This window comes from Brachyhypopomus gauderio, chromosome 17 (genome assembly GCF_052324685.1).
Source record: "Brachyhypopomus gauderio isolate BG-103 chromosome 17, BGAUD_0.2, whole genome shotgun sequence".
Classification (NCBI taxonomy): Eukaryota; Metazoa; Chordata; class Actinopteri; order Gymnotiformes; family Hypopomidae; genus Brachyhypopomus; species Brachyhypopomus gauderio.
The window spans coordinates 9,338,172-9,364,513 of record NC_135227.1 but is presented as its reverse complement, the minus strand read 5'-3'; the positions used below and the strand labels follow the sequence as shown (position 1 = coordinate 9,364,513).

Genomic DNA, 26,342 nt, shown 5'->3' with positions numbered 1-26,342 from the left:
GATCAAAAACCATTTTATATTTTCATGCATTTTATTGCCCATTCAAATTGCATATCCATTCATTCATTTATAATGTGCACTCAAAGGCCTCATGAGGGGAGGGGGGGGGGCAAAAAAAAAAAACCACCAAAGCAAGGGATACAGCACCTCATTTGATTAATACTTTTAATACATTTGCATATTAAGCTATATGTCCCACCCTCTCCAGACAGATTAAGCATCTAGTTTAAGATAGATTAGGAGCTGTCCAATTTTAAAGTAGATAACTTGAAGTTGCTTAACAGCATAACATCCTCTCAAAAACAGAAAAGCTAAGACTGTGGACCAGTAGTGCACCATGCCAAATCAAAATGGTGCTCCCAGAAATTATCCAGTGATTACCTAGCCTATTTTGTTATTTCCAACTACGAATGCAAAAGGTTTACCAGTTTCCCATTTTCTAAACAACTTGTACATGAATGGTTGACTCTCCCAATTGAAGCATATAGTTCATGTTACATGTGTGTAATTCATGCTATGTGTAATTCATGCTTGTTTAAGATATGATAGCAAAAGAGGAAGAATATGAGAGCATCTTACAAATCCTCCAAGAATACACTTTATTGAAGTAAAATGCCTGACAAGGCAGAAAACAGCAAACTTATTACACAATTATGCTCTTTAAAAATCTGAAAATTTGGAGACCATTCTCTTTCCATTGCAATAGATTTTTTTTTTCCTGACGCCATCCAGTTCGTCAGTGAGAAGATTAAACTGGTTCTTTCCACATTCAAATGTTTCACTGCATCATACCAAGAAGATGCCCACATGGAAAATACAATGCAGGCTTTGCATTGTCACTGGCTGTTCACAGTGGTTTAAAAGGACCCACTGTAAAACAAGAGCAAGTGATGTAACTTAGACAGTTTGGCATGAAAAGGTTTTCCACCCGAAGAAACATTTCCAGCTGCAATTGTGCAATCAATCTTCACCCTCTATGAATTATGTACAATGTAAACAACTGGGCTGAGAACAACCTTCAGACTAGCGACCTACCTCATCATAATCCCAGGACATGGTGTTAGGATTACGGAGTACAGGAGCAGACATTTTAAAAAACTTAAGATTAAGCCCTTTAAGCAAATGTCCCTATTGTGTACAATATAATGCTTAAAAAATATAGAAAAGTGTGCTGGATCCAAAGGCTTACTCAGGTCTGGTATACATATCAGCAGTGAATGCAATAATTGGGAAAATGTCCAGGGTGTTCGAGGAAATAAGTTAGTGAAAAGCAGATTAATGCTTGTTGAGTGTTGAAAGCAGTACCCTGACAGAATTCACAAGTCTTTAAAAGTTAAAGTGCAGACCGAATTTAAGGACCTGAGGAGGGCATAGAGATGAGCTGGAGCATGATTTACAGGGGAGGATCAGAGGCATAAATACAGCAACCAAGATGGTTAGTCTCAGCAATCTTGTAAGCAGATTCATCAAAACAAACACCACAAAAAAAAAACCCACACACATGTTCATATGGCAACACAGAGGCACAAGAGACAACTCATCCACACTCACAGCCCTCACAGAAGTAAATGCTCACGGCCCCCGACCTCCCCTAGCACACTACACATCGTCCTCCCCATCCCTGCTTTTCTTATAAATTGGCATATTGATACTATGAAAGGCAGGGACCCAGTGGTTGTCATGGAGTCCCACATTGCAGCCAGGTGTGTCTCTGTGGGAGCCCCTGCAGCACATCCAGTAGCCAGGGCCGTAGGGCAGTGCTTGGCAGTAGGGCTTATGGTGCCATCGGCAGAGGGAGACGTCGCCACGGCCATAGCGCTTCTTGCACTGCTTGCAGGGATCGTCTTTGTAGCGTGGGTCACTCACCCAGCGGGAGTCGGCTGGCCTCACACCATAACTCTCAATTATGAACTTGAAGTAGTGACAGGTACACTTGAGAGCAGCCAGGCTTTTGGTAGGCAACAGGCCGAAGATCTTGACAACGATATGGTGGGGAAGGAAGGCCATGTACTGTTGAGGCTCCAACAGGAGCTGGATCTTGAAGCGGGTCTCCAAGAATTCATGAGATACTAGACGACGCAAAGGCACAGGATCCCGACAGGGTGCACCAACCCCACCTCCTGCCTTTTCCCTCACATCACGATCAGCTCCCAGTTCATCCATATTCTCCCCTTTGAACGACTCCACAGTTAAGCAGGAGTCCAGTGCTCGCTTATGTGGCAGTGCATTATCCTTCTCCAGATCATTAAAGGAAACCTCCATGCTTTGAGATATGGAGATATTTTCAGAAACCAAGAGTGGTTTTTGCTCCTGAAGAGCCTGTGGGGGGAACTGGGCGAAGAACAACATGCCTGGGAGAGGATCCTCGCTGCAACTGTTGGCTTCGGAGGGGACCTGACTGCTTAGAGACTGCAGGTCCTTCACCGTTTCGACACCTGCAAACATCTCTTGCTCTGCTGCATTCCTGCTTTCCTGCTCTCCTTGGGTATTGTTGACAAAGAACTCAGATCTGCCTGTAAGCACAGGGGCTTGACATGAACCACCGTCTACAGCACCTGCCACTTCAGGGGCACATTCCACCCGCTCATCCTGAGGGAGGTTGGCCAGCGCTGACTGTGAGGGCGCAGAGCACGTGTCAGATCCTGCCAGCAAAACCCGTCCCACCCTCCTCCTCAGACTGTTGTTGCGAGAGAGGTCTCCCCCCTCTCTGAGGCTCTGTCTGCTTAGGCACTGAGATTCCAACTTGGCAACCATGTCCAGCACTCGCACCGATTCCTCCTCCTCTGGGCCCTCTGGCAACTGTAGGCCTTTGGATACATGATCTAGTGTCTGTACCACAGGTCCATTTTTGGACAGACTAACAGTACTGGAATTCCGCAGTGATACAGGTTTTAGATCTACCTGCTGGTTGCTAGCCCTCTGCTCCAAGTATGCAACCATTTCCACAACAGAGAGATTCTTTACACTCTCTTCTCCATCCATTTTTGTTATCTCCTCAGCTATTCCAAAGCAAGGAATCAAGTTTTCATTTGCAGGACTGGGGGGTGTATAAATCTCAGGCCTCCGTGCTGGAGCCTCTATGCTTCTTAGCTTGTCTGGGTTTATAGACCTTTTTCTACGTTTTGCCACAGACCAATTACCATCCCAGCATCCTTTGCTTTTCATTGATACCATCCTCATGTCTGACAGAATCTCCCCCTTTTCTGTAGCACTGTTGCTGCCACCTGTACCAGCATGGCTACACTTCTGGGCAGTAAAAATTGCAATCTTCTCCTTGGTGTTCCCAGGTTTAATGACGGCCCATATGTCTAAACATCCCTCACTATCTTCTCCCTGATATATTCTTAGCGAGCCCTCATTCTCCGAGCCAGGTGATGAGAGAAGAACTAAGGAACTAGTCAGTGTAGAGACAGAGGAGGGTGCTTTGGTCTTGCGGGTCCAGGAGAAATCCCCACTCACTCTATTGGTTGGCAAGTTTCCACTGGTGGCACAACGCAGGGTATTGGTCGAAATGATTCTGAGGGGGCACCGGTTGGCTGTGCCGTTGCCAGGCAAGCCCATAAAGCTACATGCTTGGCGAACGCCCCACTCAGTTCCAAGTACTCCCTGCTGGTCCATGTGCAGATTTTGTGTGCCATCTTGCCCTCCCTCCTGGTGAAGCTCTTTATCCTGCTGCTTGGGATATGGCTTTAGGTGCATGGTGGTAAACCTGGAAAAAAAGGGGGGGAGGGAATGTTTTTTTTTTTTTTTTGGACAATTCAAACTTCACCACATGCCCCTTCAAATAACAGAGAATTGCTAAATAAGAAGTCTACACAAAATCTCACATGACCACTCATTTTTGATGGATTACTGAATCTCAAACTAATGATTTTTCTTTATTTCTGAATTCCTTCTATACATTTACATGTCATGGCACAGTGGGGTTTCAAATTCTAGCAGTAATTCTAGCAGGCTCACTAAACAGGAAATTCAAACAAACACTACAACAGGTGACAATGTTTGTCCCTTACTGGTACACAACAGTAAAAGCAAGGAACCTACAAAGTGCAACAAATATGCAATGCCCATGACTCAATAACAGTAGTAGAGGTTTCAAGCAGTGTCACAACACGAGCGCTATTCCCTATGGCCCCTGGACCGACGGAACAGGAGCAGGGCACTTGTGTCCCAAGACAGCTGGATTATTACACAAGCTGAAGAAGGCAAAACTGCTCAACAAGCCTGCAGCAGAACAACCAGCAGCTGCCACATGAGCGAGATGCCTCCAGACAAGTGCTTATAAGGTATTCCTGCACTGCGGATCTAGCAGCTTTGTCACTGCAGGGCATGTATACATGGACTTACAGTTCATTTGGGGAAAATTTATATTAAACACTGCTTGCAGATTATCAGAGATTCTCTGAAGAACCTGCAAGTGTACAAATGGCTTCATTAGAGGAGTTGGGTGAGAAGGATGTAAGATATTTTCTCCTCCACCATCTCTGTATGTACTCTCCTTCTCTCTCTCTGTGTGTGTGTGTGTGTGTGTGTGTGTGGTTACTGCATAACTTGGGGTGGGGCTAAGACTAGGTGAAAACAGCTTCCATGCAGTACTGAAATCTTTTCAAAGAAACATGCTATTAAAAGATTAGGATGATAAATTTCCCTTCACCCACACATCACTGAAAAGCTCCTTATGCACACACATGGACTCTACATTCAACACAATGCGTTCATATAGAATGTTTCATACAGGATAATGCATCATCTCACAAAATAGGAATACCAGACTGTAGTTTAACCATTGAAGGGAATCACAAAGAATACTACAGTATATTGGTGGATAGGGGACTATAAGAGTAGAGGTAGCTGCACTGTGACTGAAAACGTGCGGCAGGACAATCTGTAAGTTCATTCACATGCAAAATCAAGTGATCAGAGTTCAACTAGACAAAAGTACTTGATGGTGCTGGGACTTCAGAAGCATCCACTCTGGCCATCCATTCTGGGCACAACTGTGCCACCTCAAAGTTGACCTGCAAAAGGGTCTTTTCACCTACATAACACCAACATGTGAAATTCCTGCCACAGCGTCTGAGGACACAACTCATGTGTTGGAGTATGCGGTAGCAAGAGGACTACCTCACGATCCAATCCGTCTGGTTTTTATATAACGTTTAACTTGGACTACCACTCAAAAGTGCCTTCCAGCTGGTACAGAGCAGTAGATGGGTACTACTGCTGGATGGGTGCGAGATCACACTAGAGACAAGTTGGTTCGTTTGTCCCTCCATTTTTACCCATTACACAATCTGGCAAAACAAACAGCCTGAGCCCAAGACCTTTCCTGTACACACAAGTCAGACTTTCCTTAATACTCGGTGCCAAAACACGGGTGTGAGCTAATGATTTTGAAGTAAAAAAAAAAAAAAGAAAAAGAAAGAATAGCATCACGTTAAAAATAACAGACTACAGCAAAAAGCAAATGTTAAATGATTAGGTGAGCTCATGTCAAACTGAGCACTGCTTCAATTAGCCAAGATCATTATCCTCTTCTTGTAAAGGCCCATGACTCCCCAATAGGGTGACTTGCCAAGGATCCTGTCCAACTCAGGAGGGGGGGTTGGGGGTGGGGTGGGAGATGAGGTCACAATTGTGGAGTCTGGTTTATGGCAATTATGTTGTAACAATGTTCTTCTGAGGCTGGGGCATCTGGGTTTGCACATGCCTCTACATGTGTTTCTTTGGTCTATGGCTGAAATCACACAGCCTTCATTTAAAGGCATCCATGGTGAAGGGGGTTTCAGGAAGTTTTTGCACATAACGAAAGTATGCAGAAAGGGAAAGAGTATTTTTGATACCCTCAGCATTGTAATTTACAGTCACAATTTCTTTACATGTTTAAAATTAGCCTTTGTGATCACACGAGCTGCTGTGTGTCATTTCTGATCAATAAGCAAAGCATCAAAGGTCCTCATTACACTAGGCTAGTAGGGAACAATAACAAAAAAAAACATTTGGGACAAAATTTATATTTAAGAATTTATTTCCAATATTTATTTTTATTTCTGATTTAGGTTAGTGGTTTTTTCCAGGATAAGAATGGCAATACATTTGACAAGGTTTGTTTTACGTTATTTTTGGATTAAACAAATCAATTCAGTGATCACTAAAAAGTCAAAGCAAAAAAAATCCTACGCTTAAAATGCCAACCAAATCAAGAACATCTTACCTCCAGAATGTCTGTAGATTGGAGGCTCGTTTCCGTGGCTCCCTGTAAGGGGTGGGGCTATAGTAACTGATAGTTTCACATTTCTGAGGCATTAGGCTCCTCCCTCTAGCGCAGAATGTGGTTTCACTCCAGGTCAGGCCTTCAGCCACACTGCAACATAACACACAAAAAGGTGGATGAGATTATAGTTATGGTGTTAGGACAAGAACAAATATGATGGGAGCCATGGGTCATTGGGGTTTTGGATTCACATTTGGTTAATTTACAGATGACGTATCCAAAACTAGCTGTACATGTGCTGTGACTGTTCTCCACAATTAACCAGTCAAGACCACTAGAGTCTGTAAAAGTGTAAATAAATTAAGAAACAATTATGCAATTATATTAAATTTTAAACAATTATAATATTATATCCTGTTTGCTAAATATGATGGCAAAAAAACCTCAATTGTGTAAACCACTAACACTAAAAATAACACCAACTTCAGAAACCATGTCACCCATGACACATATCTCCAATTGGAGAGCATGTAGAAGACATTTTGTTCTAAATGGTTTTTAAAACTACATATTTCCTGTATTTTCTGTAATGATTTAGCAATTATTCCATTACTAAACAAATCTAATGGTAGTCCAAGACCTTTGCTCAATATTGTGTACATACATACAATATGTATGTCACCATGACGCAACACAATTGAGAAGTGGACATTCACTTTCTTGCGTAGTGCTAAGACCTTGCACACACAAGCATTTCCTTTCTTTCATACCCAAAACAAGTCAGATAGAGTGTTTGACAAGATAAGTCATACACTAAAAGATTCTTGAAAAGCAACAAATTAATCACATGCATATGACTACATATGTCATATACCCGTGATTTAGTCTGTTATATTAAATATAATAAATCCTAACACATTACTATGAGAAATGTACTTACATTCATGAGCTACTGTGCATTCCACTGTAGCATGTCAGTTTCAGCAGAGCATGCCATGAGTGAACACCATCCCATACAAATACGCTGTCTGTCCCAGCTCTGCACATGGCTAACTGCTCTTGAAGGTCACCTAATTAGCTGGGCTTGGCTGGCACGGCTGTGTTACCAGGCATTCATTTACATGAAGCAGTATAATAAGGAGCCAATGGTTGCTCACTGCCCTCACATGTCTATATAAGGTAACAATAATCTATAGTTTTGTAATTTCATTGAAGATAACAGAACAAAAAGGAGGGGGGGGGCTCTCCACACTTACCCACATGCAAACACATGGATGTGCACACTTTAAAAGACCAAAGGGAAAAAAAAAACAAACCAGACAGAAAACAAACGGACTCTCATACTGAAAGTCACACGTTAATGGTCTGTTGCAAGTTCCTTTGATATCCTCTCGTATCACACTTCCCCTACCTGAACTTTCCAAGGCCTTCCAAAAACAATGGCACTGATTCAAGAGGTGGGGCCACCCAGCTTACACAATACAGCTTCTAAAATATCTTTCAGCACCAAACCAGCCCGCTGCTATCACTGCCTTTAGAGTCTCTTGTACCAGAACATGTAAAAGCACAGGCTTATTAAATCAGTACACACACAGAACAGTGCTAAACTGAGAGTCTATACTAGCCAGGTCCACTTGTACAACCCCCCCTCCTTTCTCAAAGGGACATGGGCATTAATTTACTATCAGGTACTTCAAATGAATTACCCTTTATTGGAGAACTCTAAGGCCGTGTCCCAGATTTCTGCCCCTGTATAAAAAAAAAAAAAAAAAACAACCCTCTACAGCACACTTCAGTGCCTCGTGTGTGTAATGAAAAACTCTGGCTTCAGATATTTAACAAACTCTTGTCGAGAGACCCAATACTAAAACTCAAAATTCTTGTTCCCACACTGTGGTCTTGCTATTTCGACACACTTGGCAAGCAGTTCGAAGCTGTTTTCTACATTCAGCTCTATTCATCAAGCAGCATTTTACATGTAGAGCAGCATGGCTATGCAGCTGTTACATAATACATTCACCTCTTGTAAGTCATGCTAACCTCTTAATTGTTCTTGCGTTACAAACGTGCTTGTCTTTCCATCACAAGGTCGTGTTCTATTCTGTGAAGACAGAAGAAAAACACGGTACCTACAAGATTGCACAATAAGGGGCTTGTAAGTGATTAAAGTCATTTAGTACCAATTCTCTGCACTGTCTCTGGGTCAAGGCACCAGAGAGAGATGTTATCCATATCCAGTATCAGTCTACTGGCTTCACCTCTCATCAGGACAGAATAAGAAAACACACACACACTCCTTAGGATGCGCTTAAACAACCCAAAGTCAAGCTGTCTTGTTGATTGCCTGTAGGAAACTCAATGGTAAACCAATAAATCAATCATATTCTTGTCACAATCTCTTACCAAGTCAGCAAAGAACATGTTCTTTGACCAAGTGCCAGGAGGAACTGTTGTTTTAAACAATAAAGCATCTCCAGGACTAGCACCCCCACCCTATCCTAGGCTCTGAATTCCACAATCCCACAGAGAAGTTCACACTAGCTTCAGAGCTGGTTCTAAAGCAGTCCATGTGGGTATGCAGCCTTGATCTGTGCATGCACGCACACACACCCGCCCACAAACACACACGCACGTGTGCACTCGCACACACGCACTCTACAAAGCTCTAGCTCTTGATAACAGCCCAGAAATAGTAAGGCGAGGTCAACAAGGCAAGCAGCCCACCCAGCCATGCAGGGTGCATTAGCATGACATAAGAGGCGAGAACACGAGTGCAGCAGAGTGGCCTGGTACTCACACACCTGGGCATCTCTAATCACTTCACACTTTGAGCACACAGCCTGCATGGCTTGAGCAGCTTGTTTGCCCAGGTCAAATTCCTTCCTGTGAAATCACTCTTCAGTGTGCATATCTTGAACATCAGCATCAGCATTATTCAGGGAGCACTGTTAACCCAGGCTGTGTCCAAATGCTAAATCACAACACTACATCACAGTGCATGTTTTGACTGAACTGACAGCTCTGTCACAACAAGAACTTTCAAACGAGTGTGTAAATGGAAAGATCAGAGTGTGTCTTGCTGGAATGCATTGCATGGTAACAGTGCAGAACACACCCAGGGAGCGTGCAGTTACATCCACGTGGGGCGCAAACATGCATCCACAAACATCCACACTCGAGTGCAAGAGTCTACTGGACAAACCTGAAGAGCCCAGAGTGAACACTGTCCCGATGGAAAACGCCATAAACGCGTGTATTACTTATTCACAGGACTGTGCATGTCAGTGAAACGTGTAATAATGTGTAACACTATCCAGTACCCAATCATACCTTATGGTGCCTAACTAACAAGTAACTTTGTGAGTAACATCTGGCTGTCACTGTGTAATCCTATGCTGTTTGCACATTTGGTCATTGTCTGCATTTTAATGTTTGTCTACTTTAATGCTGTCTGAATGTACTCCAATTGTGCAGTGAGAGCTTGTTATTATGCTGTACTGGTAATAACAGTACGTTTAATTGATGTTCAAATTATTATAGAGAAAACATGGACTATACATTTCAAATTGTGTCCAACTTATAGGGCCAGTAATGCTAAATGCATCAAACACATTTTATAGCAGCATTTGACCCACTAGTCTATACAAATCACCATGACTGTTACAGATTTACACAATAAGTCTTAATAAAAGGACATGAAGGCAAAGCAGTCAGAACGACAGGCTTAAAATGTCCCTTATCTACAAGACAAAAGCCTGTTGCAACCTGCTGCACAAAACATGCCTCACCCACCACGCCGTCATGTTAACAGCTCAGAGAGGTTCGTGGAGCAGGGCAAGATGCACCTCCCTTCAGCTGCTACACGACTCCAATCAAAAGCAGGCAAACAGGTTTTTCCAAAGTCTGTGGAGGAAGTCCAGTTGTTAGATGCACCGTGCATGAGCCAGAGGCCTGACGGCCCTCAAACAGGTGATAGGGGTGTGTGGTGCAGAAGTTTGCCAGACATGCAAAGGGTATCATTTATCTTCTGGGAGTGCATACGCTCACAAACAGAAGTGTCATCAAAAAGATGTGATGGCTCCACAGGCTTGAACAGGACGACTAGCCTGTTTTTTATGTACATCTTGACTATAGAACAAGTCAAGTTTACAGTACTATTTTTGCAATAAAGCATTATTTTACAGTATTATTTTTGCAATAAAGCTTACTTGCTCCGAGAATGTGCATCATTTTGCCACCATGCTTATAAAAACATATCAACACTGTTCCTATACCAAGTTACCATTCAATAAAGCTTTTGCATTATTACACTCAGACAAACATAGTAGTTAGGTTTTACTAGACAAATCACTGAATATGCAATTACAAATTGAAAATTGTATGCATGTACATATAAGTTTCAATAACATTCAGAATCAACCAATGAAAACCGCAAACCTATGAAAAGCCATGACATTTAACTTCATTTGTTTCATACAGAGCAACGATTACAAGGAAGGAAGTTTACTATTGTCCTTAAGAGCATATCATTTTCAAACACACCAAGTCAGCAAGGTTCTGAGCTTGAATTTGACCATACAGACACAAAATACACTATTTTCCCCAACTAGCCTAACATTACAACCACTACCGGCTCGAAATTGTTCATCCTACTTCCCCAAGTACACAAACACGAGGCCTTTGGCTGCGACCACTAGTGCTAAACGCAGAGCTGTTCACCACAAACCAGGCGTCACGTCAAAGATAACAGCCCGTCGAAAACACTGACGGTCCGTGCGATTAATTAGTGACAGATTCAAGCCTAACTTGTGTTCCACATAACTTAGTCTACACTTAGTCGTGTGCAGTTAGTCGGATAGTGCATTTAATCTCAACTTCCCGAGACTATGAAGCGTCTGATGGGTCATTACGGTCACTCCGTGGAATAAGGCGGTGATGTGTGGCCAGCTAAGGTGGACGTTTCATCCTGCTGTAGTCGCTAATGAGGAAGAGCGTTCAGACCTTGACTCCAGCGATCCAAGGTGAACACTGCACAAGGGACGGAACCGAACCGAGACAGACTATTAATAACTACTCCAGTTAATTACTCCACATGATTAATCTCCCCTTACTCCCCTCCGTTTAGAATAATCCCAATATCATCTACCAGAAGCGGCAAGCCCTCACAGCACCAGTTAGCCAACTAGCACCCTGTATGTGGACGACACCGAGTCCAGCTGGCCCGGCCCGGTCCATTAAAGTAGGACAGCAGTACCGACCGGGTCTGTGTTTAATAGCTACAGCCCGACCGGGCCTGGTCCGGCGACCCTCCACCGAGCTGAGGGACGAGGCGCCCCGCTCCTCGACACGGGCGCCCCGGCTCATGAGACCAAACAACTCCCGTGAAGTGGTTCAAACACGGCTGTGGGGACCGAGTGGGAGAACCAGCCCAGCCGCGGTCAACCCTCGCCCGTCCTCAGCACCAGCGGACCGGGGGGAACCGGAGCCCGCTACAAGCCGCGAAGCGTTAACGGCGGACGCTCGTTAGTTCGTTAGCTTAGCCCCGCTAGCCGCCTTCGTCCTACGGCACGCAGGTGAACGCGGACAGCCGGCTGGGGAGATTACGGTCGAACGTGAAACGTACTTAGAGTCCGTAACGGAGTGCTGACGGCCCGGACGCGTCCGTCCGCCTCACCGGGCAGCGGGAGCGGAGAGCCGAGCTGACCTGTGCAGGAGTCCGGGACGGGCTGGGACTCTCTCGGTTAACTCCACGCCGCTCTCGCTCGAGTGGACCGACGAATAAAACTCCAATTTTTTAAGCAGTGTTTTTAGACGGACCGTGGTGGTGGTTTAACGGAGTGCTCCTAGTCCGTTTCCGTGCCTGCGCTCTCCGACGTCCTACAGACGAGAACCGCAAGCGGAGCGTCGGAACACCCACGGCTTGATATAGCGCGCGCCAGAGTGACGTAAACACCGGGGAGCGCGCGCGTACGTCCAAGCGCTCCCGGGAAGCTCGACGTTGAAGATATGTAGGGGAGTAATAATTTGAAGGAAATATTGTCCACCCCGTAATTTCCCCAAAAGCCTAAAGATTGGAAATGGAGTAAATCATGTACATTCTGTCAAAATAAAACAGAGAGTAAGCTCTACGTCCACTATTTGTTACTTGAAATCAACACGTTCCCTTAGTTCGGACGAAGGGTTCTTTATGTATTTATTTATTAGTTATTTGCCACTGTTCGGAGTCAGGCCGCAGCAGTTACCATTAACATAAAAAACGTCATTATATTATCACCTTAATATAAAGTTTCATCACACTGAATGCGATTTCATTAGTTAACTCCACAGGCCAGCCTGATTCAGTCAATTTTTGAAAGCTTCCAGATTCTAAGTTGCTTGTGTGTTTTAGTGTCTACCCATGATGACAGACATATTTTGAAAACCGAAACCTTCTTCCCTCCTTACCCAGTATCCAATCATCTTATCAGCTTATCATCTTTCAAATGAAGAAACCTGAGTGGCATATACAGCAAAGTACATAATTTGACCACATGCACATATGCATACTTCTTCCTCTCTTGTCTGTGCAACTGAAACCAATGAAGTCACAGTGACAATGTATTAAATTAAAAATATATATATGAATATGAAAAAGTAACTAATATAGTAAAATATCATATGGCCTATACCTTGGTTGCAATTACTTACATCTACATAAATTGCTGTTTACACAGTAATTACTCCTGTAACATTAAAATAAGAACTCCAACTTTAAAATACATGTTTGGCATCTGTTGGAGTCATTGGGATTTCTCAAGCTTTTCGTGTTCTTTATTTCTGATGTGACTATCATTTGGGAGAGGTGATCATTTATCACCTTCATGAGTGTACACCACTTTGACCACATGTTTCTGTGTAGTATGTCAGCCACTTGGCTGTGACATTTCATGTACGTTCTGCCAGATTTTTTGCAACCTGCTGTCGTCTGCTGGATTGTTTCAGGAGCATCTTTGCACAGCTTGCATCCCATCTGACCTGTTTATCTGGCTGACCCATATGCCACAGCATTCATGGTGATATCTCTAGTTCTGACAGCAGTTGCCACTTGGGGATATTGGAACACTGAGCTAGTCATTTCGATATTAGTCTAGATGTTGAGTTTTGAAGCATCCATAGTTCCCACACCATATACGTATACCCTCTCTTTCTGGGCTTGATTGTACAGTAGAATTGCAGCGCTCCCCTATTCACCACTCTGAGTGTCGTGTATTTGTTTTGTAGTCCACTTTTCATCAGTTTGCACTGGTCCTCCTGCATCTGACACACACTCTGCTGTCTTGGCGGCACCAAGCCAGTGTGTTGTTTCTAACTCTCGTTGTTAGTGACATAGGAAGGTAGCATAAATTATTTTGCCTAAGCGATCCCACTGGAGACACCCTGGTCAAGATTCAACCCCACAACATCCTACACCAAAGTCAGTGGTGTATCCCACTAAGCAGTCCTGCCACTATATATATAACAAATCAAATGTATAAAAAATGACCATGGTCACCATTAAACATTTGCTTATGTCTATACCTTTATATAGATATAAGTATAAGTACAAAATTGTGTACAGCTGCAGAGGTAAAGCAAAATGGAACAGAGAAAAGTGGCTTGAAATCCAGTAAAAATGCTGATAAATCCATGTGAAGAGTCTCGGGTGCCCTTAAAATAATTACTTTTGAATAATTTAGCTAAGTTGTATTGTATTACTATTAGGACTTTGTCACTAACTGTTTCCATCATTAAAAATGTAACACTGATCTGACTTCAGACTTCATAATTCTGTAGCAGCCTAGTCTTCCAGTGACCCAAGAATTGCCATTAAGGTGTGTGCAGTGAGTGTCAGGTCATAGTGAACTGTTAGCAAGCTGGTCTTCTCAATCAAATGAAAATATGACAAATTACTATGTAAATTATTACTAATTACTATGTAAATTATTACTAATTATTATGTAAATAGCCTTTCAACATTTTGAACATGGTCCGGCCTTTACTACAATACTGGGATGAGCACAAAACTGTGTGACAGGCTACATTTCTTATCAAGCTATCAATTTGTCTGGGCCTTGTAAGCAGAGCTACTGTTTAAACCATCCTCACACTTAGCGAACAACACTTTTAAAAGCACAGCTATTGTTTATACTACCTCACATGTTTATATATCTTGTTGGAAAACTGAGCCTTTACGATGGCTGATATTTCCCATGCTCACATGCTTAGGGAGACTGTGAACCTTTACAATTGTTCATCAAACAGCTTAGGAACATCCTGTTTTTGTCTTGCGTTTTTTGGCATTCAGACAATTGTTGCTAGAGGCTGTATAACTTAGATCTGTGTTCAGTTACTGGGTTGAAAAAGCATAGCTTTTTTTGCTTTCACACTTCTGAATTAGGAAACTAAATCGGGAGAAGAAAATGTGACCAATCTTAATTTCACCATACCTAAGAGTCAGCTAATTATAAAGATATTTGTTAAGCTCTTATTTGGTAAGTCATTTTATGTGCTAAATTATTTTTGGCATAGGGAAGACACCATATTTGCAATGCTCTGCACTTTACTTAGGAACTGGATCTGGACAACAAATGCCTTCAAATTGTAGTCATTCAAATTGTAATAATATAATCCTTAAACACCTAATCAAGTTTCACATCTTAATAATGCTATAACATTACTGCGTGATTAAATGTAATCTCTTACAACCCAAGACTGGACAAAGATTAAAATGTGCATTTTAATGCCAAACAAACCAAACAAACAAACTGTTGCAAGGATAGAGTGTGCCATCCCCAAACACACCCCCCAACTGTAACACTGCTCATGAAGATGACACAGCAGAGTTTTTTATCAGGTCTTTATCAGGTCTGTCAATCAATTTATAAGTCTACAGACCAACTCATACAGTTCAGTTTATTCATTTGTATTTGCTCTATGACTTATTGCGTGTGAGATAACTGGATGTATAGACTGATTGTAAAGTGTCTTTGGGTATGAGCAAGTCACTACATATACACTCACAGGACACTTTATTAGGTACACCTTGCTAGTACCAGGTTGGACTCCCTTTCGCATTCAGAACTGCCTTAATCTTTCATGCCATAGATTCAACAAGGTACTGAAACATTCCTCAAAGAGTCTGGTCCATATTGACATGACAGCATCACACAGTTGCTGCAGATTTGTTAGCTGCACATCCATGATGTGAATCCCAGTTCCACCACATCCCAAAGGTGCTCTATTGGGTTGAGATCTGGTGACTGTGGAGGCCATTCGAGTACAGTGAACTCATTGTCGTGTTCAAGAAACCAGTCTGAGATGATTCGCGCTTTATGACATGGCGCATTATCTGGACGTATCAATCAGACGATTGGTACACTGTGGTCATAAAGGGATGGACATGATCAGCAACAATACTCTATAGGCTGGTGGTGTTGACACTATGCTCAATTGGTACTAATTGGGCCCAAAGTGTGCCAGGAAAATATACCCCACACCATTGCATCACCAGCATCAGCTTGAACCGTTGATATAAGGCAGGATGGATCCATGCTTTCATGTTGTTGACGTCAAATTCTGACCCTACCATCTGAATGTTGCAGCAGAAATCGAGACTCATCAGACCAAGAAACGTTTTTCCAATCTTCTATTGACCAATTTTGGTGAGCCTGTTTCTCGTTCGTAGCTGACAGGAGTGGTACCCAGTGTGGTCTTCTGCCTCAAGTTCAACATGTTGTGCTCTTCTGCATGCCTCGGTTGTAACAACTGGTTATTTGAGCTACTGTTGTCGTTCTATCAGCTCCAACTAGTCTGGCCATTCTCCTCTGACCTCTGGCATCAACAAGGCATTTGCACCCACAGAACTGCCGCTCACTGGATATTTTCTCTTTTTCAGACCATTCTCTGTAAACCCTAGAGATGGTTGTGAGTGAAAATCCCATTAGATCAGCAGTTTCTGAAATACTCAGACCAGCCCCGTCTGGCACAAACAACCATGCTAAGTTCAAAGTCACTTAAATAAACGTTCTTCTCCATTCTGATGCTCAGTTTGAACTGCAGCAGATTGTCTTGGCCATGTTTACATGTTGCTGCCAAGTGATTGCCTTTCGACATTTGCGTTAATGTGCATTTGGACAGGTGTACCTAATAAAGTGTATGTAACTACTGCCAAAATTACTATTTTACATCTACTGCTAATAAATAATAATAAGATAATCTAATATAATATGCTTGCTGAATAAATATATACAATGAAAAGGAGTGACGTTTCCAGATTAGATTTAATAGAGCCATCTAGTGGTTGCTACAATTCATTACAGCAATGTATGACTTGAAAAAAACGTGTGGCACAGGATTATTTTTAACACTCAAAAGCACTCGGCAAAACACTTGCTTAATTTCGTGACATGTGTTACCATTACACCAATATTACGTGTAATCACCATATTTTTTTAAGGATATTCTAATCGTTTTCAAGTTTCTGTAGCATTACACGTCAGGGCCGGGCCGGCGCCACAGGGGGGCGAAAGGGGGCGTCGCCCCCTCAGGCGAGGTGTCCCGCCCCCTCAATGTAAATAATGAGACGCCACCCCCCGCTCAGCAACTTACGTTCGCCACCCCGAAATTTTCTGACGCCCACTCACTGTATATGTTCTGGCGCCGGCCCTGTTACCCGTGCAAGTGCAACCCTAAGGAACCATGTGATTGTCACCATGAATCAGGTCACCCCCTCACCCCTTTCATGTTCCCCAGAGACCAGATCATGCCCAACAAGAACCAGGTCAGGATCCCCTAAGGACCATGTCACAATCCCCAGAAACCCATAGTGAATGGTGCTATAAATAGTCAAAGAATTTCAGATGTGCCACCATTTTATTAATTTTTTCCAGTGTAGCGTAGTTACAGGACATAATCCTTCACAGAGTCCCAAGTTTCATGATTTAATGTAGTTTGTACTTTGGTAGTTGAAAGGGCCTCAGGGCAGTGTGTCCAAGTGTACACTCTGGAGTGTGATCCCACCGCAGATATTGAGTCTGTTGATCTCACTGAGCTCTTGAACCCGATAATTGTACGTGAACATTTGTTCATTGTTCACTTTGACATTAAAATCATTAGCAGAACACAAGATCTGCAGCTACAAAAAAATAAAAGATATAGTTATAGAACAAATTTAAAATCTTGGATCCTTAGACATCATTTAACTCTCCTTAATTAAAATATTTTTATATTTGGGCTTTCCAGTTTTGGGAAAAAAGTGAAACCCATATCCACTCACCGCCCTTACCCCACACGCACCCACTCATCGCCCTTACCCCACACGCACCCACTCACCGCCCTTACCCCACACGCACCCACTCACCGCCCTTACCCCACACGCACCCACTCACCGCCCTTACCCCACACGCACCCACTCACCGCCCTTACCCCACACGCACCCACTCACCGCCCTTACCCCACACGCACCCACTCACCACCCTTACCCCACACGCACCCACTCACCACCCTTACCCCACACGCACCCACTCACCACCCTTACCCCACACGCACCCACTCACCGCCCTTACCCCACACGCACCCACTCACCGCCCTTACCCCACACGCACCCACTCAATGCCCTTACCCCACACGCACCCACTCACCGCCCTTACCCCACACGCACCCACTCAATGCCCTTATTTCTAACACACATCCACACTCTGTCCTTACCTGGAAGGACTGTCCTTGGGTGAAGGGGAAATAGGGACAGTCTCTTTCCTCTGGGCCCCATGTGTTATCGATCAAGCTGTTTCTCACCATCACTCCAGCATCTTCACTGAAGCGGGGGTTGAAGTGAAAGGCAATGTCTTCATTTTTGTACAGATTGATTGAGAACCTAGTGACAGAAAAACAGAGCATTCCAAACTTGTAGCACATATCACCACCATAGAGAATTAAATCTCTATAAAAAGTTTTCAAGTTTCATACTGCCAAATGTTTAACACAGAAGAGTTCATGCATGTTTGTTCTTACAGTTCAGCATCGGGACTGACCACTCCCTGGACGGTAATGGTCAACCTGTCATAAACTCCACTGTCCAGGGGCGCATCATATGGGAGAGACTAGCAGAAAGATTGGCATTTATAATGTATGGCCTTTTCCATTTTTATGTATACTACATAGTCCTTCAGTACCAGTGAATTTTGTTAAAGACTGAGAACATTACGATGATAACATTACAAAGAATTTCTGAAGAAAATGGTGCAGCTAATTGCACCGTAACAAAAAAGCTCTCACCAGGTCATTCTGTGGGGCGGCATCAGGCCACACAGGGTGGAGAAAAATGAAAATAAAACAAACAAATGTACATTTCACTTGAGCAGATAGACATTTCAACTATGTACAGATGTCTTAAACATGATGTGTATTAAACACCCCCACAAAACCTAACTAAATACCCTGTAATCACAGAGCAATAGGGTGGACACAAATGCTGTGAGGAGCGAGATTTATTAAAGGGCATTCCATATAGGTCGTGAAGACAGGCTTGGGTCGAATCCATAAGGGAGTCTGTCATATTAACAAAACCAACACGCATACTGAACCTAAAGCCTCAAACTATAATATAACACAGAAGAAAACCACGAACTAATTTATACTACAGGCTGTAGGCCTATACACAAGCATCCAAACATTAGCAATAATGTTCAACAACCCATATTCGACAATGAACAACTGCAAAAGACCAAACACAGGGTTTAAATAGACAAGACCCAACAAGTAACACATGACTACAATAACGAGAGGGCCGGGCTTTCTAATTACAGGACAGCTATCATCCTGAACAGAGCTCATATCCTTTCCTAGTAACTTCTAGAAACAGTCTTTGTTATCTGAGCAAATCAAGAGATGAACTATGTGGTTGAGCAGGTCAGCAAGAGTCAAGATCTTCCTATTTTTGGAACTTAACCTTATTCTTTACCATAAATTTATGTATAACATTATAGTATATTAAAACAAAACATGATTAATAATGATAAATTATTAATTAAATCAACGACAGCAGACCCCTTAATATACAACACTTCTGTATGTTACGCACTATATAAAATAGGAAGGGACGTGAATACAATAGATGTGGAATAGTAAAATGTTGATAGTAAACAGAGGAACTGGTAGAGTCAGGTATGATTTTTGGCAGTGGTCCCAAACTACAGCCGAAAGAGATAAAGTTACACTTACATCCATGATATCTGAAAAACACACAACATAAAATAAAAGTCAGTGTTAAAATCCTTCTATTGTGTATTAGTGGTGAGTTTACAGGGGATTTAGTAAATAAGCATTTTATGCAATTCTGATAATCTGTCCTGACAGTTATGTTAATCTTTCGCTTAAAATATCTATTGTATTCTTTCTCTGTTTCACTAAATCTCAACTCAGGGTCAGATTAAGAGGTCTTGTTCAATCTACCATTCTTGGTTTCTTTTGGGAACAGTAAACCCTGCTTAAACCTACTCATTGCAGGATTTGTAATATAGAAGGATCATATCTAAGGATCATGTTTGAATCACTTCAAAAATCTACCCCCACCACACCTGTTCGTAATCAGTCTACAGGCTGAGGGAACAGAAAAATGTGGGAAGAGTCACTAATCCCTTAAAATACAGAGTAAAATATATTAAAATACCATGAAAAAGAATGGAAAGTAGTTCTAGGTTTTAGACACATAGGCTATGATCTACATTACAACATGTCCATTACATACGCGGATGACTCTCTTGGGAGAAATGTAACCTGATACATATTCAAATGTACATGCAGAAAAGGACGTTTATGCTGCCACAGCTCCATTTCTGTTCAGAGTCAGTAAGTAAATATTCTTTCTGAAATCCACATGTAAGTACTGAATACTCATTCAGGACAACAGTGTGACACAAGTGAGAAAGCTGAGAGAGCGGCAAGGTAGACCTACCTGTTTCCTGATGGGACCTGGCACTGAGACGGAGTTCAGATGACAAACACAGTTACACGGGAAGTCCAGGAGAGGCAAACTTATACTCTCCCTTGCACCAACGGTCCCTCCTCATTTTCACTCACAGTTCTCCGAAGAGACCACACCCAGCCCACACCTCAGGAACCACTCCCAGAACAACACAAAAACTATTTCACCTACTTGTGCTTCATAAAATAAATTTTCAATATGTCATTGAGAAGACTATGGTCTTTGTTGAACAGATTAATGCTTAACCCTTTTGGAATCACATATACATAAATGACTTTGGCTTTCATAGAGCAGTAGAATTCAGTACAACTGGAAGCCCATATCTTTAACCAGAACTGTGCATCTACTGTAGCTTCATGTACTGTAGAACCTCAACTCATGTTGAAAATACATGTACTATCACTAAACAATACGTCTTTCCTTCGCTAGGAGGATAAGGCTGATTTGGTGGTGGCTGTCTTACTTACCTGAATAAGTCTGAATCTCCTGTGTGTCTGCTGTGTAGTCTCTGTGAGGCAGGGTTTTTAGTATTGGCACGTGCATTGCCCCATGACATGGGGTCATCAAGAGCCTTGTGTGCTTCACATTTGCAAACTGCAATAGCTGAGGGTAAAAGTGCATCAAGCAACCTGGTTAAGTTAGTGGTGCACTATTCATGAACCAGAGGAAATTAGAAGGTTTTGGTGTTTGCTAATTGCACCATATTTATAGACAGCACTTGTATAGACAGTGTACCTGCTATCTGTATTAATAGTTAGCTGCCGATTTACAAGCGTTGGTTAGCGCTACCAGTTCAGCTGCCTGAAACATATTAAATGTGAAGGCAGAGAACCCAATACATAAACCTTGTGGTCGTTCAGTACTGCAAAGCTAACATTGTTCCAGTTACTGGATCATGGGATGCAGAACCAACAAAAACATAAAACACATAGTTATCTAAAGGAATTTACACATTATCTAATTATCTAAAGGAATTTACATATTATCTAATTATCTAAAGGACTTTCAGCCCTAGGTGAACAGCAATACATTTGCGAGGGCTCCTGTAGGGAGAAGGGTTAAGAACCGAGCATCTTTTGATGGTTATATTTGGCATTTCGAGAAGTGTGTGATTATATCTCAACCACTGCTGTGTGGACAGATGGCTTGACTTCTGTTCTAGACGGAGAAGAGAAGCAGCATGAAAAATGAGAAGTGTAATGTCACCAAAGTCCACGATGTCCCTCGAGCAGACCGTGGCTTTCTCCACTGCTGCCACAGCTCTTAAGACGCGAAGGCAAGCCAGCTGCGACCGGATCAAGTTTGGCTGAAAGATAAGCAACAGGTCACAGATGTTGACCATGTTTCTGCTGCTAAACCTTGTGCTTGAGCAGTGCTACTCAATGGTGCCTCTAGCACAGAGTAATTTTAGAAGTAATGTTCTTTTTCGTTTTTGGCTTTGGCCCCTTGCTGATTGCTTCTATTCTGGACAGTGATTTGCATGCGATGTTGACGTCATGCCTTAAGAAGTGCACTTGTTGAATTATAAACTACAGTTTTGACAGGGTAGACTCATGGCCTTTGGCTGATACATGTTTTAGTAATTTTAAAGCGTCAGTTGTACATTGTTCCTGGGTGGCAGGTACCAACAAAGGTTCATTTGCATTTTGGAGTAAAGTGCTCCTGTGAGTCAATTTTAATGGCTGAAGTCTTTCTTTTAGTGCTGGGATATAAATAGTCAGTGACTCACAGTAACCTTTACATACCCTTGTGAATGTGTAATCTTTGCCATTTAAATCAAATGCAAACCAGTAGCCTACTGGCTATCTTTGCATACAGAAATACTGAAAAGTGCATTTGCTCAATCTACTACAGTAAACCATTTACAGTACATGTGGATGGAATTTGGCTAAGAATATTATAAGGTTTGGGCACATAAGCAGAGTGTGCAGCTACTTCTTTCTGCCTGCCTACAGGTCTTGTTCAGATCTCCAATCATCAGCTTCAAGAGGATTTACTGCCTTTTTGACTGGAGTTCTAACTAGAGAGTCACAACAAGGCTCAACGGCTCCTGCTGTTAGCAGGGCAGCAAACACTGGTGTCGTTCCCTCTGTCGCCGCTTCTGCGAAGGGGATACTGTTGTTGCTGTGGTCTGTATTCAGACTTTGGAGATATTTTTCCTGGCTCAGTGTCCTTAACCAAGCCAACATCATACTTCCCCTTAGACCACAAACAATCAGGAACTTCAGTTACACAAGGTTCAACTTCAGATGGATTAAAAACTTTGGCCAGTATATAGTAGGTACCTGGTGTAATTATGCTGGGTGTCACAGAGCAAAGGTGAGGGCCGGGTGCTGAAATGAGAGGGTGCTGACACACACCTGAATACACAAATGCGAATCATACACACGTACACCACACCACAATAACAAGACAAGCAACAGGTAAAAAGAAAGACGAAGATGAAAACATGCCCATGCACATACATAAACACAGGAGCACCTGGACATGAATGGATGTAAGCGCACACACACAGACACACTCAAGGGAGGAGTCAGAGCTTGGACCACAGTGTGGGACTAATAAAGGATCATCTCATCTTACACACCCATGCAATACATGGGCTTCTTTATATATTTTCTGTATATGCCTAAAGCTTTGGTAACCTTAATAATTGGATTAATAATCTGTTGCTAAATAATATATCATTGAACTTTACTAATCCATAAGCCTATGTCTCTTCATTCTGCCTTTTTCTGCTTAGCTGGAGAAATAATCAGGACTCTCCCAGCGACACTAAACCAAGCGCCTGTCATGGGACCTGAGGGTTTGTGGGTATTGGTCTGACGATCATGATCATTAGTTTGACACATTGGACTTCTGCTTTAGTCCAATGACCTCACACCCAACTGCAGGCCCTCAGCTAATGTATGCAGTACAGTCTAAAACACCAGCTTTTGTGTAATCATATAACTTTTCCTGTGTCACTCTGGCTGCTATAGAAAGTCATTCCTTACCTACTGGGTTCTCTCATATCTCCCATTCACAACAATACAACGTGTACCTATTCCCAACGTTGCCATTTGATGGCTCTGTTTGGTCCTCATTGCTCGTGTGTACCTATTGTTAAGGTTATTTGGGGTAAAGTGTCTGTATCATGTGTCACATATTTCATATGTAGATGTTACTTGTGTAGTAACACAAGTGTATTCTGAATGAGTTGGTGTAAGTTACTTATCAGGGGTTGGCTGCTCTGGGCCTGGTCTGACTCCCAGGCATCTTCCAGGCCTCTGGATGTTGTCCACCCCTCATTCTGTGTTAGGTACCCTTTGCTTCTTGGGACATACATTTTTCCAAAGTCCATTCTCACTGCACTCAAAGCACACATCGGGGTCATAATTTCTATATTCATGGCCACTGCCATGTCCTCTATCTCAGTTATGTTTTGCCAGTAAAGTTGCTTTGCACTCTGATATGTGACATATTCCAGTCTTTGGACCAATATAGGAACTTGTGCTTTGACCACTTCAATCATGGGCATCATCATTACTCCAGGCCCTTGTGATGGATCTTGATTGGTCCCTATTCCTCCACATAGTGTACCATTTCAGGGTCATCAGGTGACCTTGCCTTGACACAGTGGTGGTGTGACACAGTTGAAAACAGAAACCCAGACACTTGCAGATTACCACAATGAAAAATATTGTATTAATTACATGGAGAAGAAAAATCTAAAACAGGGCAATGGGGTATGAAAAACCAGAAGGGCAGTCAGGGGTACAAGAACCAGAAGGGCAGTCAGGGGTACAAGAACCAGAAGGGCAGTCAGGGGTACAAGAACCAGAAGGGCAGTCAGGGGTACAAGAACCAGAAGGGCAGGCAGGGGTACAAGAACCAGAAGGGCAGGCAGGGGTACAAGAACCAGAAGGGCAGTCAGGGATACAAGAACCAGAAGGGCAGTCAGGGGTACAAGAACCAGAAGGGCAGTCGGGGTACAAGAACCAGAAGGGCAGGCAGGGGTACAACAGTACAAAAAACAGAGTCCAAAAAGACAATGTGGAGACAGTCCAGGGTCAGGACACAGAGAGCTAGAGAAAACCAAGCAGACGCACCAGAGGGGCAGACACGACTTCCAACGAAACAATCCAGGCAAGTGTCCAGGCAGGCAATAGAAGAAGAAACGCTCGGTATGCAGGCAATCAGGAAAATCTGGCAATACTTCGCAAAGTTTGTCAGGTTGAACTGGGTTTATATACACCTGGGGATGACAATTAGTAGTCAGGTGTCTCGTTGTGGCATCAAAGGTAGTGTAGTCCTCTGTGGCAAGAGACGTGACAGGCGTCAGCAACGGTGGGGCAGAGTCCAGATCAGGGTCCTGGAATTTAGCCCTCTGAACATCTAGAGTAAAGTCTGCCCCTACCAGCCTTTTTATTTTCATTTATTTTCTGCTCTTTGCTAACCACATCATATGTCTTCTAATCCACTTTACCTATTTCCTACATTCTAGTGTTTCAAGACTTCTAGTTGTCTTAGGCTGAAATGTCACTTTTCAGTAAACCCAGTCATGAAGCCTCATTTCAGATGGGGAGACTGATCCCTCCTCATGCTTCACCATATATCATGACATGTGGGCTTGAACATTCAGACTTTACAGCTATACTTTGTGACATCCCCACGCTTATCAATAAAAAAAATGTATGAGACATAATATGAGGTAAAACCAGAATTGATCCATCTACATTTTACATTCTACATATCATTTGTTAGAGCCTCCCTCTACACTCTCACAGTCACTCACATGGTGCACCACAGTCATAAAATACTCACACAAAACAACTCAAACGTTTTGTTTTTGGCATACCAACCCTTCAATTTGGGTTCGGATGTCTGTGCAAAACACGACCTGTTGCCAAGACCTCTGACACAATAAGACCTGCTGCTGAACCTCTGGCCTCCCTTATATTTTTAGTTTATTCATTTGTTAAGTGCTTATGAAAGCCACCCAGGCGTACCAGAAGTCTTAAGCACAGCATTTATCATACTAAAAAGAACATTTGGTCTGTGATGATTATTTGTGTGACAATTATTTGCATTTTTAAATGTTAATAATTCCATGTAAATGTAGCTTCTTCTCAAAATCAAATTAGACATGTTTCCAATTTTTGAAAGGACACATATTGTCTTTCTTTCATCTATGCTTAGTCTTTCTCTCTTAAGGGTCCGTACAGTACCATTGTCCAATGTTTCATTTTAGGCTTGTTATATTTCAATTTAGTAGGAGCTACTGAATATAAAATATCTGAACATTTATTATTAATAGACGTTACTTAGTCCTTCATATGTGATTGAAGGTTAAAAAGAGCTCCTGTGTTGGAGTGACACAATGTGAATAACAGCCTAAGGATTTGTGCAAAGTATAGATTTATGGATAAAAGTGGTAATTATATTCATTCAAATTCCAATCCACTAAAATATCAGTTCACATGCACTTCCTCACAATAAGGCTAACTGTCTCAAAACAGTAAATACAGAACAACGTTTTAAAACATTGATTTGTACTTTAGTTTTCATTGTATGGTATGAACATGTTTCTCATGAAAATGGCATGTGTTGTTTTGTATGATTGATCCATAATTGAAAAGTAAATGAAAAAGAACAACATTGTCTACTGGAAAAAATGTACATTTCAAGAATGAAAACATTGATAATTTTTCCAATAATATTCAATTAGCATTGGTTCCCAAGGTCAGAAACTGATAAGTGATAAACAGGACACAGGGTGGATGACAGACTACACCTGACAACAAGTTAATTACAGTGTGTTACTCCTGTAAAATGCACTTAGGATACAGGTGTGTGTAAGTATAAGTGCAAGGTTTTGAACATTTTTCTGATAATGATGCTGAATGTATGGTGGCATGGTAAAATATTATTTGGTGTATAAAAAGCTGATTAGCCACATTTAGATGCATAATTATGTTTCAAATTTTTCAAAACAAGAAAAATTTAAAGTGCTTGCATTGCACTTTTGGTGTAAATAGTCTAAAAGCTTTGGTCATTGTCTTATTGGGATTGGTCTTTGTGCAGGTGTCAAGTGTTTATGGTATTAACCACACCCATGATGAGGTGTACACTTGAGTACACGTTTGA

At 42.3% G+C, this 26,342-nt stretch overlaps 1 protein-coding gene and 2 long non-coding RNA genes across 6 annotated transcripts; all 3 read right to left on the bottom strand.

Moving 5' to 3' along the window:
* Window positions 1–585: 585 nt before the first annotated feature.
* fbxo34 (F-box protein 34) lies at window positions 586–12,152 on the bottom strand. 4 transcript variants are annotated; one of them, XM_076978680.1, is made up of 4 exons: window positions 11,838–12,152; window positions 8,255–8,315; window positions 6,215–6,364; window positions 586–3,709 (listed from the first exon to the last, which is right to left on the bottom strand). In XM_076978680.1, the coding sequence occupies exons 3-4, from the start codon at window positions 6,304–6,306 to the stop codon at window positions 1,600–1,602; spliced, it is 2,202 nt and encodes a 733-aa protein (XP_076834795.1). In that variant the 5' UTR covers window positions 6,307–6,364; window positions 8,255–8,315; window positions 11,838–12,152; the 3' UTR covers window positions 586–1,599. The 4 variants fall into 4 exon arrangements, with proteins under 4 accessions (XP_076834795.1, XP_076834794.1, XP_076834796.1 ...); XM_076978679.1 differs by lacking the exon at window positions 8,255–8,315; XM_076978681.1 differs by lacking the exon at window positions 8,255–8,315 and having other exon boundaries at window positions 11,919–12,152.
* Window positions 12,153–16,493: 4,341 nt separating this feature from the next.
* LOC143481053 (uncharacterized) lies at window positions 16,494–18,337 on the bottom strand. Its single transcript, XR_013121949.1, has 3 exons — window positions 18,242–18,337; window positions 17,939–18,104; window positions 16,494–17,366 (listed from the first exon to the last, which is right to left on the bottom strand). It is a non-coding gene; the product is annotated as an uncharacterized LOC143481053 (long non-coding RNA).
* A 1-nt stretch (window position 18,338) lies between these two features.
* Window positions 18,339–21,085, bottom strand: LOC143481054 (uncharacterized). The gene is made up of 3 exons (XR_013121950.1): window positions 20,681–21,085; window positions 20,184–20,351; window positions 18,339–19,461 (listed from the first exon to the last, which is right to left on the bottom strand). It is a non-coding gene; the product is annotated as an uncharacterized LOC143481054 (long non-coding RNA).
* Window positions 21,086–26,342: the final 5,257 nt, after the last annotated feature.